Source organism: Bacillus rossius, chromosome 17 (assembly GCF_032445375.1).
Source record: "Bacillus rossius redtenbacheri isolate Brsri chromosome 17, Brsri_v3, whole genome shotgun sequence".
NCBI classification, from domain to species: Eukaryota; Metazoa; Arthropoda; class Insecta; order Phasmatodea; family Bacillidae; genus Bacillus; species Bacillus rossius.
The window spans coordinates 37,587,250-37,600,821 of record NC_086344.1 but is presented as its reverse complement, the minus strand read 5'-3'; the positions used below and the strand labels follow the sequence as shown (position 1 = coordinate 37,600,821).

Here is a 13,572-nt window from a genome sequence, read left to right as displayed (position 1 = left end):
ATGTGTGTAACGGGACAATGTGTGTAACGGGACAATGTGCGTTACGGGACACTTTTCCGTGCGTGCAGCCGGCGTTCATCGATTTATTAGACGTCACATCAAATAATGATGTTTAAATTATTGTTGTGATTGTGTGACCCCCGCTGGGACGCCGGGACGGTGGCGAAGCCTCACCTCTCCTTGGCACCGTTCTGGTTGTTGGCGCCGTCCACGAAGTTCCACAGGGACACGGGCGCGTCGCCCACCTGCAGCCCCTCCATCTCGCCCTGGAAGGACGAGTACTTGACGGCCCCCTGCACGTTGGCGTCGGGCGGGTAGCCGCCCAGGAACAGCGACGAGTGCTCCCGGTCCAGGTTCAGGATGGACAGCGTGCCGGGCAGCACCTGCTCCTTCACGTGCAGGCGCTCCTTGCCGCCGGACACCTCCTCCCGGATCACCAGCCGCACGTTCTTGCCCGTCCTGCCGGCACGCGCCACACCCCCGTCCTCTCTACATCTGCCGACACAACTTCCACGTCCCGTCCCGGACACCTCCTCCCGGATCACCAGCCGCACGTTCTTGCCCGTCCTGCCGGCATGCGCTCCACCCCCGTCTCCATCCACGTCCCGTCCCGGTCACCGAACCCTCGGGACGCCGGGACTCGCAAGGTACGATGCGGCATTCGCGATCAAGTTAAATAATTGGCACCCTCACCCCTTTTTTTGTCAAAATGAAGTTATAAAAGAAGCAAAAATAAGACACATATACAGCAAAACCCCTTATTTGCACTTTTCATGAGGACAAAGTAAAAGTGTAAAAAGCGGGAAAGTGTAAATAAAGGGAAAAGTAAGAAATACGTTAAAGTTAATTAAAATACAGTCGCATCCTGCAGCGTTCATAACAAATACCGGCTACATTACACATATGCATTGCAACACAGTAAAAAAATTAAAAAAAAAAGGGCCGCAAATTGGAAATTTATCGTCAATAGCGCGCCGTGCGCGGAGAAAGGTCATCGTACTCAATCAGCTGTTACGGCGCGGCGTAGCCGCCGGCTGGCTCTCTCTATTCCCTGAGCTGCGCATGCGCAGTATAACTCACTCAACGCTCCGCCCAGACTCGTGACCTTCCATCAGCAGCCAGCCAATAGATGCGAGCTTAGCAGAAAAAAATATAAGCTCCACCTCCTGTGTACTAGTTTTGTCCAATTCTAATACCAGTTCATTGGTATACGCACCAGTTTTCTCACTGCCGTGACATGTTCAAGTTTACGTTCATATTGATGTCTTGATACCAATAATTAATTATTTACGATCCCCAGAAATAAATGGTTAGTTTAAAAAATATGAGTCAACTGTACAATACTTTCGAAATTATAAAATACGTATAAAACGGTAAAACAGTTACCAAGACTCCGCTCATTTTATCTTGTGAAGTTTATGTCTCGTACCAGTATTTCGGCTAAGTTGTGACATAAATATAGTATCAGAACGATTATACATTCGTGAGTTTACGTTTTTCCCTAGTACATTTTAGATTGTCTCCTGCTATAATTACTCGGAATTTTACATGCCTAGGATTAATTTATTATGTGTTTAGAAATAAAAGCAACTTTTCATGTTATAAAATATGTATATTTTGCGATTTAAAATGTTCACTGCCGACTATAAAAGTTATGTTTTTCACAATGTTTTTAGGCCTACTATGGTTGTTACGTGACGTAAATAGCGGGATGGATTCGATTTTTGAGACGTAATTCGCGTGAAAGTATTGTATTGGATTAAATGGGAACTAAACGGGACCTGAAGAATATAGTGCAAATAACGGGAAAACGTAAATAACGGTAACGTAAATAAGGGGTTTCGCTGTAGTTCCACGTGTTATTTTTTTGGTTTATTTATAACTAACTGTAAGCAAATTAACACTTTAAACCTCCACCACAAACTTCCCCCCCCCCCCCCCCCTTAAAACTGGCACTGAGGTTATGTTTACACACGCAAGCTTGTGATCACAACATAGTACATACCTAAGAAATTGTTTGAAGGTGTATTAGAAAGCAAAAAATATATTTATTCCATCTCTCTCTGAAAATAAACCCACGTCACCAGTGAATCACAGCCATAACATAGTTAGGGAAATAACCCTAAGAGATAGTGTGATATGCGAAATACTATAAAATTCTATAGGTTTTTTGAAGTTTATAGTGAAATTTATACATTGTAGAAACAAATTAAATGCATTACAGCAATTGTTTGAAGTCGTATTATTCTGCTGAGTAACCAATAATATGGAGGATGTCATACAGAAACAAAGGAAGAAAAAAAAAAGTTCTTTCTAAAAATTATATTTAAAAAGGAGCCTCACCGTTCAATGATTGCCTGGTACCAGACGTTGTCGGCCACAAATTTACTGCTGATGATCCTCTGTGGCCCGGATCCGAGATCCACGGTGAGCACCGGGAATCCATTCTCTATCTCCAGAGCCAGGAAGTCATCCTGGAAACAGCGATACCATACTTGAGTGATGAACGTTTTCACATATACGAACAGCTGAGTGGTCACAGGTACTTAGCATTTTCCACTTGTTCATTCCCTGCAAATGTAAGAGTTTCACAGCAGAAGTAAAGTAGCCATGGTAATAGTTGTGCACAGGAAAAAGTAATATCTTAAACATTTGGTAAATATATGTATATTTTTAATTATTTTTATTTTTTACATTTTCAAATTCCTTTTTGAGACTACGTATATCCAAAACAATTACAGTAGAACCCTGTTATAATGTTCCTGCATATAATGTTTTCCTGCTTATAATGTCATATTTTTAAAGTCCCAATATTTCCTCCATAAGGACAATGTATTTATTTCCTGCATATAACGTTCATAAATAGTGTAATTTCCTGCTTATAATGTTTGCTTTCTAACATTCAATAAATGGGGAAAAAATGTTTTAAAACCAAATTATTCCAACACTTACGATAAAAAGTTTCCTTTATGTATGTTTATGTTTACAATCACTGCCATACAATACAGGAAGTTTGTTAAAATACAATTTTATGCAATATACTGAAGGTACACAATGTTCATAGTTACGTGTCAGTTGGCACCCTTAGTCAACTCTTCTTTTCCTTGCCGTTCCAGTGGGTATTCAGATGCACGTACATAGTCCTACGATATTTAAGTTGCCAACCATTGAGCGAGGGCATAACTAAAAGTGTTTTCTATTGCTTAAAAATATATATTTTTTCATTCATACATAGGAATCCCAAAATTAAACATTTTCAGGTGGCGAAGGAGTAGACGTTCTCACTCTTAATGTTGTCATCATGAATCGTGAAACAATTTCACAGAAAATGTGGCAGTGTATCTTTAAAGACAAACAAAATTTAACCAGGGAACAAGACGAAGTTGAAAAATTGTTGGCTTGTTTCAGAAAATTCATGTATCAAGTATACTACCTTTGGTTTTAACATTAAAGTTGTTTACATAGCTTGGTGAGTCCATTGGTACAAAGCTCGAACATTGTTAAGTGCTAAATTGAGATTTCCTGCTTATAATGTTTTTTTCTTGTGCTCCCTTGAAAAACATTATAACAGGGTTCTACTGTACTTGTTCTTAAATTTGATTCCTTAAAAATACTTGCTATGTTTATTTAGCATATTGAATTATATTTTTTTCTAAATTTTAAAAATTAATAATCTAGGCATTGTATAGATGAAGAAGTTTGCCTTATAAATAAGTGATGCACAAATTTCAATTGCTTTGCATGTAGATTCAGAAATAAAATCTTGAAAATAGTTATAAAAAAATTGTGATTCAATTATTTATTCATAACACACGGCCAGTAATTGTAAATGTTGACTGTAGTACCAGGAATCAGTGTTAGTATCAGTAGTGATATCTGAACAGCCCTGGTTGTATGGAACATAGTTATATTTGATTGGGACAAGATTTAATGTTTTTTTTTTTAGGCCCATTTCATTTTCAAAACGGCAGATTTCGTTCTTATTGTATTTATTTCTTATAAACTCTGTTTATTCATAAATAAAGCATATCATTAAACAAATATGACAAATGTTTAATAATACGTTATTCACCAAAAACAGTTTATTCTGACTGATACATGATGCTCTCTTTTACGATATGATTTGTCGTAAGGATTTCTAACTACTCGGAATGACAAAAATTAATCAGCAAGTATCTGCGTGTTCGAAAGATTTACCAATGCTGTAATGTAATGTAAAAAGGTAAAAAAAAAGTTAAATTAATAAACTCAAGCTATTTAGTATATCAATTTCATACAATCTTCATGCTAAACACGTTACGTTACTAGCGTTTTAAAATTTTAAAAGAAATCGGTTGTTGTTATTTCTGGATTTCAGTTTAATTTTGGCGTTATATGGCGTATTGACCTTTTTTCCGGTGTTACTTCAATTTGATCGCAATTCACAGTAGAATCGGAGATAATTTAATCGCAATTCACAGTATAATCGGAGATAATTTAATCGTAATTCACAGTATAATCGCAGATAATTTAATCGCAATTCACAGTATTATCGGAGATAATTTAATCGCAAATCACAGTATAGTCGGAGATAATTTAATCGCAATTCACAGTATAGTCGGAGATAATTTAATCGCAATTCACAGTATAATCGGAGATAATTTAGTCGCAATTCACAGTATAATCGGAGATAATTTAATCGCAATTCACAGTATAATCGGAGATAATTTAATCGCAATTCACAGTATAGTCGGAGATAATTTAATCGCAATTCACAGTATAATCGGAGATAATTTAATCGCAATTCACAGTATAGTCGGAGATAATTTAATCGCAATTCACAGTATAGTCGGAGATAATTTAATCGAAATTCACAGTATAATCGGAGATAATTAGATCGCAATTCACGGTGTCATCGGAGATGTGGGCGACCAGCGCCGGCGAATACGCACCGTGCGAGCGCGCTTGACCTTCCACGTGGTGCTGATCTCGTTGCCCAGGTACAGCAGCAGCCCGTTGGTCTCGCCGGTGCGGAAGTACAGGGACACCTTGGAGGACGTGCCGAGCTGGGGCAGGTTGTCCGGGTTCTTGAGCTGCAGCGACGTGTTGCGGTAGAACGTCAGCCCCACCTCGATCCTGGAACGGCACGGCACGGCACGCGCTGCAGCCACCCAGCTTCACTACCGCATCCACCCGCAAAAGATTCGCCCCTGCGTATGGTTTTGCAGCTTTGATTTCGGGCATGAAAATTCATCTAACACTTTTACCGCTAAAGGTTACCCTCAAATATGGGTAGCACCGTACATCTGTCTCCAATAGAATACAAGTGAAGTCTTCGTGGTCCGGGTATGATCTGCAACTGCACGTCACATTTAGGGCTCAGGACCACGCCAGATGCACTTTCAAAATAACTGTGTACTATCACCACATAGTATAAAACAAAGTCGCTTCCCGCTGTCTGTCTGTCCCTATGTATGCTTAGATCTTTAAAACTACGCAACGGATTTTTTATGCGTTTTTTTTTTAATAGATAGAGATATTCAAGAGGAAGGTTTATATGTATAATATATGCATAATATAGTAGAGAAACACTGATAATTTTAGAGGTTTGTAATGTGATGTCGTAAATAAAAATATTTTTTTTGGTGCTTACATTGCAAACGCTGGCTTAACCCTACGAGATTGATCAAAATAATGTACTACAGTTTCGTACACCTTAAAAAGGCCTACAAAAAAGTCCGCGATGGTATATGTCTATCTCTTAGGGATAACCCACAATAACCATTTTTATCCTTTACTTTTTACGAGAAATAATGGCTTATGTACAAAGCGATTTTAAGGAATACAGCATTAATCCTTATCCAACTAAGTACCTTAAATACATTGTGCATTTAATTGATCTATATTATGTTTGTATTGTCTAATGACAAAAAAAGCTGTGAACGTTGTATATAAAGACATTCTGTAGTATATTTAGTATCAGCATTGCACCCGTGCGAAGTCGGGGCAATTCGCTAGTTTATAAATAAATTCATTTGTTTGACGTGAAAGTTAATTAGTAAGTATATTGAAAAAGTAGAGCCAAAAAAAAATACTTTAAAATTAGTTAACAGTCGTGTAAACAAAATCAGTCAATATCTGTATCTGACACAATATGGACAGGGCTGTCCAAAGAAAAGATGCGTTGGTGGTTTGTGGGTGGTTGGAAAGGGTTGGAAAGGGTTGGAAAGGGTTGGAAAGAGGTGGAAAGAGGTGGAAAGAGGTGGAAAGAGGGGGAAAGAGGGGGGAAAGAGGGGGAAAAGTGGGGGAAGAGGGGAAAAGGGGGGAAGAGGGGGGAAGAGGGGGGAAAGGGGACAAAAGGGGGAAACGGGGGGAAGGGGGAGAAAGGGGGGAAAGGGTGGAAGGCACAATTCCCGAGGCCTGAGCACGCACGGAGGCCCAATTGGGTTTTGAAGTATTTCTTTAAGCTGGTGATTACCCCGATAGCAGGACAAAAATTGCAATTTCGTTGCGACTAAATTTAATTGGAAACCTTAACAAGCTATGCCATCTTTTTTTTTATATCACGTTTACAGTTATAGCAACGGTAACTTTTAGTCTTTAGATATTTCTTTTTTTAAATTGCAGGGGTTGAATAATAGCACTCTGAGTAATAGGGACAGAACCTGACAAAATTATTTGCCCCTGGGTCCTCAGTTTCTGTCCAGAGCCCCTGTGCAGAGATGTGGCTAAAGACCCACAGAGAAACATGTACTTTTGATACTACATACTGATTTTTTGATTCATATTAATAGAATTTTAATAAAAAATACAGTGATTAACATAAATTATGCAACAGAAAGAACTAATAAACAATACAATCAAAATAATTTTTTCCCGGTGATAATTATTCTATCTTTTAGGTTAGGTAGTTCCAATAACACAATTTCGTTTTTTGATTCATGAAATATGACATACATAAAACATTCATAATTTAAAAATAAAAATGGCAAAAAAAAAAAAAAAACATGTAATTTTTCACGACTAACTTGTTCAAAATGATAAAACCTAAAATCTCGGCTCTAATGATGACGAATCATGAACAGTTGGCGAACCTGTTAGCCAGCTGCCTCGCCAGAGCCACCTTCTCCTTGAGCTGATCGATCTGACTCTTGACGTCTCTGCCGAGCCGCTCGAGATTCGACTGCTTCTCCCCCACTTGCTGCATCAACGAGTCGATGTCAGGGACGACCGTGTTCACTTTCTCGACTGGGGAAAAAAAAAAAAACATACTATTAACGAGCCACGTCATCAGTACCATCACTGGTTTGGTATAGAGCCAGAATAAGACGAAAATTGAGTTTTTTTTAGTTAATATATTATTATATTGTAAATTTTGGGTGGCAACTGTGGAAGGGTGCAAGAGGAGGGAGGTGGGAATGCAACCTATACAGACTGACATTAAACATACATGCAAACATACAGCCAGTATAAAACTATAACTGCTGCTCTTTCAGCGCTTTAGCCACGATAACCGATAGTTTCATATAAAGAAACACAGATAATTTGATTATAATTTAAATAAAAAAATTTTACTTCCTTAAAAATACTTTTAGAGGAAAAAAAAACTTAATAACTTAATGAATAGCAATATAGTGTGCTCAGCTCAGATGAAAAACTGCACAAAACAAAAACACTTGGAAAACTACCTTCAACGACTGTTGCAGGTAGTGTGACGTAAAATTGTGTTAATAATTTTAATATTTCTCTAACGGTTTGAAATTAATTCTGCAATCTATTCTCATAAAGACAGTACAATCGCCGAGCTGCTGAGATGGCGCGATCTCTCCGCCCGGCCCTGGCACGACGACTGAAGAAATCAAAGTACTTTACACAGCTTACAGACAATCTCACATAGGACGGGACTTCCCCGAGAAGGTGTCTTGCTGTTGGCTTATTCTATTCATAATGTATCAAACTAAATGAATTGTAACAATAGAAATGAAATGAAAGGTACCCAAATATAATGAAATGAATTGAACCTACATAAAAACTGAATCATTAAAAACCAATTATAATGAAATAAAACGATTTTAAATGAAACACCTTTAAAATAATCAATTGTTTGAATTGTAATGATATAAATCAAAACAAAGAATTTACTATGTTATGAAACGTTACCTAACTCTACATATCAAAGTGAAACAATCGAAATAATCTGAAACGAAACAAATGGAAATGAAATACAACCAAATGACTATCACTATTAATATTTAGTGATTCACCAAGTTGTCGCATGTCTCTGTCCTCTCACAACTCTGTCTATTTCTAATTTAACGCACAACTCTGGGATTCCCCAGTCAGATATTCCCACAGTCTGGGCTAACATGTCCCTCTCTAACACAGGATGCGATAAACCATCATCTATCATTTCAGGCGCTGCTGTGTCGCCGCAAGTCTTTCTTTCTTTCCTTATTTGTACCAGACCCATTGTCTCACGATCCAAACATGTCACTATTTATTTTATTTTATTTGTAATTTGTCACATGCCCACCAACAGTCGTAGACTTTAGTGGTGGGCACTACATGTAATAACAGGAACACAGTTATCACTACCAGTGTATGGACTCCCACCTCCGTCGGTACCATAGGAGGAAAACACCTACAGATGGCCAGCAAACGAGAGCAAGAGTACCAACACACTAGCAGAGTACCACACACACTACGAACCAAACCAGCATTGAAAATAACAATTTTAAAAGAGACTTATTTAAAGCAAATACCATATTACATTCCACACTTAACGTAAACAGTAACCCAGCCAACTAAGTAGAAAGCTAGTAAAAACACAGATTTACTTACAATAATTATTAAAAGTGACGACCTCCAAGAATTAACCGGGTCACTATGACCCTGACGCCATATAATCGGCTGATCTCTTCTGAGTAGCAAAATACAAGAAAGCGAGAAAGGAAATGAGAGGGAGAGAGAGAGAGGGAGAGAGAGAGGGAGAGAGAGGGAGAGAGAGAGAGAGAGTGAGGGAGCGAGAGGGAGGGAGAGGGAGAGGGAGAGAGAGAGAGAGGGAGAGGGAGTGAGAGAGGGAGAGAGAGGGAGAGGGAGAGAGAGGGAGAGGGAGTGAGAGAGAGAGCAAGGCACCCACTCTGGCTGTTGGCCTGCTGGATGGCCTTGGCCGTCATGTCCTTGTCCTTGGGCAGCTGGCGGGCCCGCTTCAGGTCCTCGGGCAGGCGCTGCGCGGCGCCCAGCGCGGCGTCCGCCGAGTCCCGCGCGATGCTCCGGGCCTCCTCCGCGTCCGCCACCGCCTGCTGCGTCACCGGCTCCACGCTCTGGTCCGACACCCTCCCCAGGAACCTGCCCCCCAGTCACACACACGCCACAATCACACACCCCCCTGGCTGCACCCCTGCTACAGACAACACTTCATGGTTTCATTTCCAGTCCAATTGTCTTTTCAAAACAAGAGCATTTCTGTGTTATTATTTCGAGGGCATCATACCAAAAGGGCGTATCAACGAAAATGCAAGTTTACAGGGGATTCATTTAAAGTTTGGCTGTTTTTCCCTTCCTTAGTCTACATAACATGGTATTATCATTCGATTCATCGTTATGTTTTTCCGAAGCTCTGAATAAGTGTTTATGAACCTGATTGGGTTATATTACATTTATCTTGATATTGCAAAAAGTGTTTATACGCCCTTCTGGTATGATGCCCTCGACTATTTTTATTAAATGCTGTTGTGTAATACTTACTTCAACAAAATAGGCGTAAAATGTATATGCTGCATTTTGACGGTAAATTAATTTTCAATATATTGGTTCAAAATGGATACAATCAGAACAAAGAGAAATAATTCAGCAAAGCATTTATAATTAAAACTTGATTCAATAAAAGGTGCACAATAAAACAAATTAAATTAATTTTTCTGAACCCCGGCACTTTAGTACAACTTTTTGGTCCAGATTAAAAGATTAATTTTTTTTTATGATTTGAATCAAGTTTTGGTTAAATGACAATTCCATGTAATAACTTGCATTTTGGTGTTATCGCAATTCAACATGTTATCTTGTCACCTACCAAATTCAGATATATTTCTTTAATAGATCCGATAACCAATATGAAGCCGATTCAAAACTTTTTATAAATAGTAACAGTTAAAGCCTCCAGAAATTATATATTTATAAATAATTAATAACTACTTATTAAAAGGATTTTGGGTAGATTACAAAAAAAATGTTATTTACAACATAAAATTTGTGCACAGCACAATACACATTATGTCACTGACTAATTTACAAACACAACTTTCAAGTATAACCTCAAATTACAGAAACCTTAAGAGTTTAAGTTGCCTACGGAACAATAAACAGGTAAATAGAAAATACGGATGACATTTGAATAGATTAAAATTGTACTTTCTTCAATGTATCAGTTGGAAACAATTGGGGAATATCAGCTGATAGAGATGCTTAAAACCATTACATTGGTAAATCACTAATAAAACAGTATTTACTAGAATATCAAGACACCGTAAATTATAAGACGAATGTTTTTTGATGTTTCGTCTCTCTCAAAATAAACAGTCGGGCTCTCTAATGATAAAACAATAAGACCTAAATAATTTTAATTAATTAATTATTGAAGCAAAAAAAAAACACACCTGGCCGAGTGTGATGGCAGATGCGAGCCCGCAATGTTGAGGACATGCGCTGTGATTGGGCCGTTTGATTTTGTTCGGCGCTGTGGCAGCGCAGTTAGTTGTGGAGCCGTAAAACCCTATGAAGAGAGCCGCAGTCTTCCAACCCCTGGCATTCAGCCCCCCCCCCACCCCCACCCCCGCCGCGCGCAGTCAAGGCGTAGGGACACGCACACTAAGGTGCAGTGTTGGGACGGGCAGACACGTGGCCTAGGGATCGACCATTAATCATATGACGCTGGAAAAATCACGAAATATCACAAGGGGGGAGGGGCAATTTCTACTAAACCGAAAAGCGATGCGTGACCTTGACTCGCCGTAGCCAGGCAACAATGTCCCCGCCCGCCGCAACATGAACCCCCCCGGCTCGGAATTGCCGGCCGCCAGTAAGACTTGGGAATTCGGCGCCGAACACATGCGTAAAATCACATGTAAGCCTTTCCTTCATTATTATTTATGCCAGTGAGAAAAAAAACCTTCAACCTTAAACGTGTGTCCGGACATTTTTTATCACTGTGCTTAATTTTCCAGAATTAAATTAGATTATACCTATGTTTAAAGATAATATTCAGAATTTTTAAAAAATACACATGATTTATTGGGGTGGGGGGTGGAGGGGGTAAGTAGACTGAAACCTCACCACAAATCACTAGGGGAGGGGGGGGGGAGAGGGAGGGGGGTTAAAAATTTGCTAAAATATATATATATATATCACGATATTAATGGACGACCCCCTACCTGTTGATGGCCTGGTCTCCCTCGCGCCCCCGGGCGGTGAGGTTCCGCACACCAGCGACGGCTGCCTCGGCGCCGGCGAGACGCGGGCCCAGGTCACGCCGCGCCTCGTCCAGCACGGACCGCGCTTCCTCCAGCAGCTCCGTGGAGCGCGCCTGGGACTCGCCCGACCGTCCGTCCAGGCCCTGCGACTGCACACGCGCAAGCCGACCCCGCTCCCAGACTGATGCTTCCTTCGGCCGCGCCTCGCGCTCGACACCGGCACTTCACATTCACAACACTTCGACACTTCACCCCGTGCAGCGACGTTCGCATTCGGGCGACAAGACGATGCCCGCGGATCGCATTCAGCAAGAATCCTTTTCGCGGCCACCAACCCCCTGCTCGGGACACCATCCGCCCGATTAATCAAACCACCGCCTTCACTGTCCGTTTTTTAATGCACGCCCACTTTGGACAGTTCCACCGGCAGTCAAAATCACAAAACTAAACATACATTTGAATTCTTCATAAATACCAAGTATTTACGTTTTTTTCAATTATTTAAATAACATTTAAGACAAAATAAACATGCTGAAATCTAATCAATAATTAGCTAATGAGTGTTTTTTTGAAAAAAAATAAGAATAATCATGCTAAAGTAAAAAAGTTTGTAAGGCTGTCAAGTACATACATTAATAATATCTAACATCAAGTATTTCAATATTAACTACGTGTTATTGACAAAGCTGATCCGACCTAAGCAATATTTCACTTTGGTTATCTCGTGCCTTATTTCCCGGTATCTGCTACCCTGTAAAAAATTACCACTTAATTGCAACAACTAAAAACTCTGGCACTTTTTTTTTTTAAATCATTGTTTTGGCCCTTGTAAAATCTTTGTATTCAATCTACCGTGCACCACCGTTTGAAAATAAAAAAAAAATAATAATTATATTCTACGTGAACACATGGTTAAGTCACATTACATTCATACACAATATTATGCACTCAATTTGCCATAGAAAGTTAATCGCTATAGCCATAATTGCTTTAACAATGTTCATTCGCACTGTTAAAGTAATACGGCCACATGTCAAAAGTAGTAACTTTTCAGGAGAGCATTTTAAAAGTTTAAAAAATGTTATTTAATATTTACCCTTATATAAGATAAAAGTTGACCCAAATACAATATAATATATTTGGGTCAACTTTTATCTTATATAAGGGTAAATATTAAATAACATTGTTTAAACTTTTAAAATGCTCTCCTGAAAAGTTACTACTTTTGACATGTGGCCGTATTACTTTGACAGTGCGAATGATAGAAAATTATGTCTTTATTTAATTTTACCAGCAAGTGCTGACGGACAGTTGAAAGTAAACCGTTCGTCGGCGTATTGAGCACTACGGGATGGTGAAGAAACACATCAGGTAACTGCACCGTGGGGAAACGAGACAAGTGCTTCCCGCCTCGCCTACACGGAACCACCCCCTGACCAGGCGGGGGGGCCCCGCGACGGAGCAGAGTTCTACGTCGGAGGGACTCACCCGGTCGACAGCTTCCTGGGCGGCGGCGCCGGCATCGCCGGCCGCCTTCAGCGCCTCCTCTATGGCGCCGACTATGTCCTTGTAGGCGTTGGCGGCTTTGAGGGCCTCGTGCGACGTGTTGCGCGACACCAGCAGGATGTTGTCCAGCTCCGTGGCCTGCGGTGGACATCGGGGGTCAGCAACTCACACTCACATCCGAGGGTCATCATCACCGGTGGTTTGTACATGTAGGATTTTTAAAATTTTGATTTTTACGTCAATTTCATTTAAACAAGAGGTGGACTAAAGAGCAGGGCCGGATTCAGAGGCCTGGAGGCCTCGGGGCAACAGAGGAGCGGAGGCCCCCTGGCCCCAAATTATTTTACAAATACGGAAAATGAACAATTTTTTTTGTCAGTCGAGTTTTCCAATAAATAATTTATTGTGAAATCAAGTAGATTCTCTTAGTATTTAAAAAAAACATACATAAATATAATCGGAGACAAGAATTATATGAAATTTTTGTGGGGGCCCTCCGTTTGTGGAGGCCCCGGGGCTTTCGCCCCGGTTTCCCTCCCCTAAATTCGGCCCTGCTAAAGTGGCATAAGTGACACGGTCCATAGGCAGATTGTGAAGTTTTTTTTTTTTAATTAAAGCT

General features: G+C 40.1%; 1 protein-coding gene across 1 annotated transcript in view; it reads right to left on the bottom strand.

Moving 5' to 3' along the window:
* LOC134540846 (laminin subunit alpha) overlaps positions 1-13,572 on the bottom strand; it is a 136,908-nt gene that overhangs the window by 18,514 nt on the left and 104,822 nt on the right. Inside the window, exons 40-46 of the mRNA XM_063383837.1 lie at positions 12,936-13,091; positions 11,409-11,596; positions 9,119-9,327; positions 7,074-7,227; positions 4,932-5,115; positions 2,344-2,474; positions 175-459 (exon numbers count right to left, since the gene is read on the bottom strand). Coding sequence (XP_063239907.1) covers positions 175-459; positions 2,344-2,474; positions 4,932-5,115; positions 7,074-7,227; positions 9,119-9,327; positions 11,409-11,596; positions 12,936-13,091 — 1,307 coding nt within the window. The remainder of the gene's footprint in view (positions 1-174; positions 460-2,343; positions 2,475-4,931; positions 5,116-7,073; positions 7,228-9,118; positions 9,328-11,408; positions 11,597-12,935; positions 13,092-13,572) is intronic.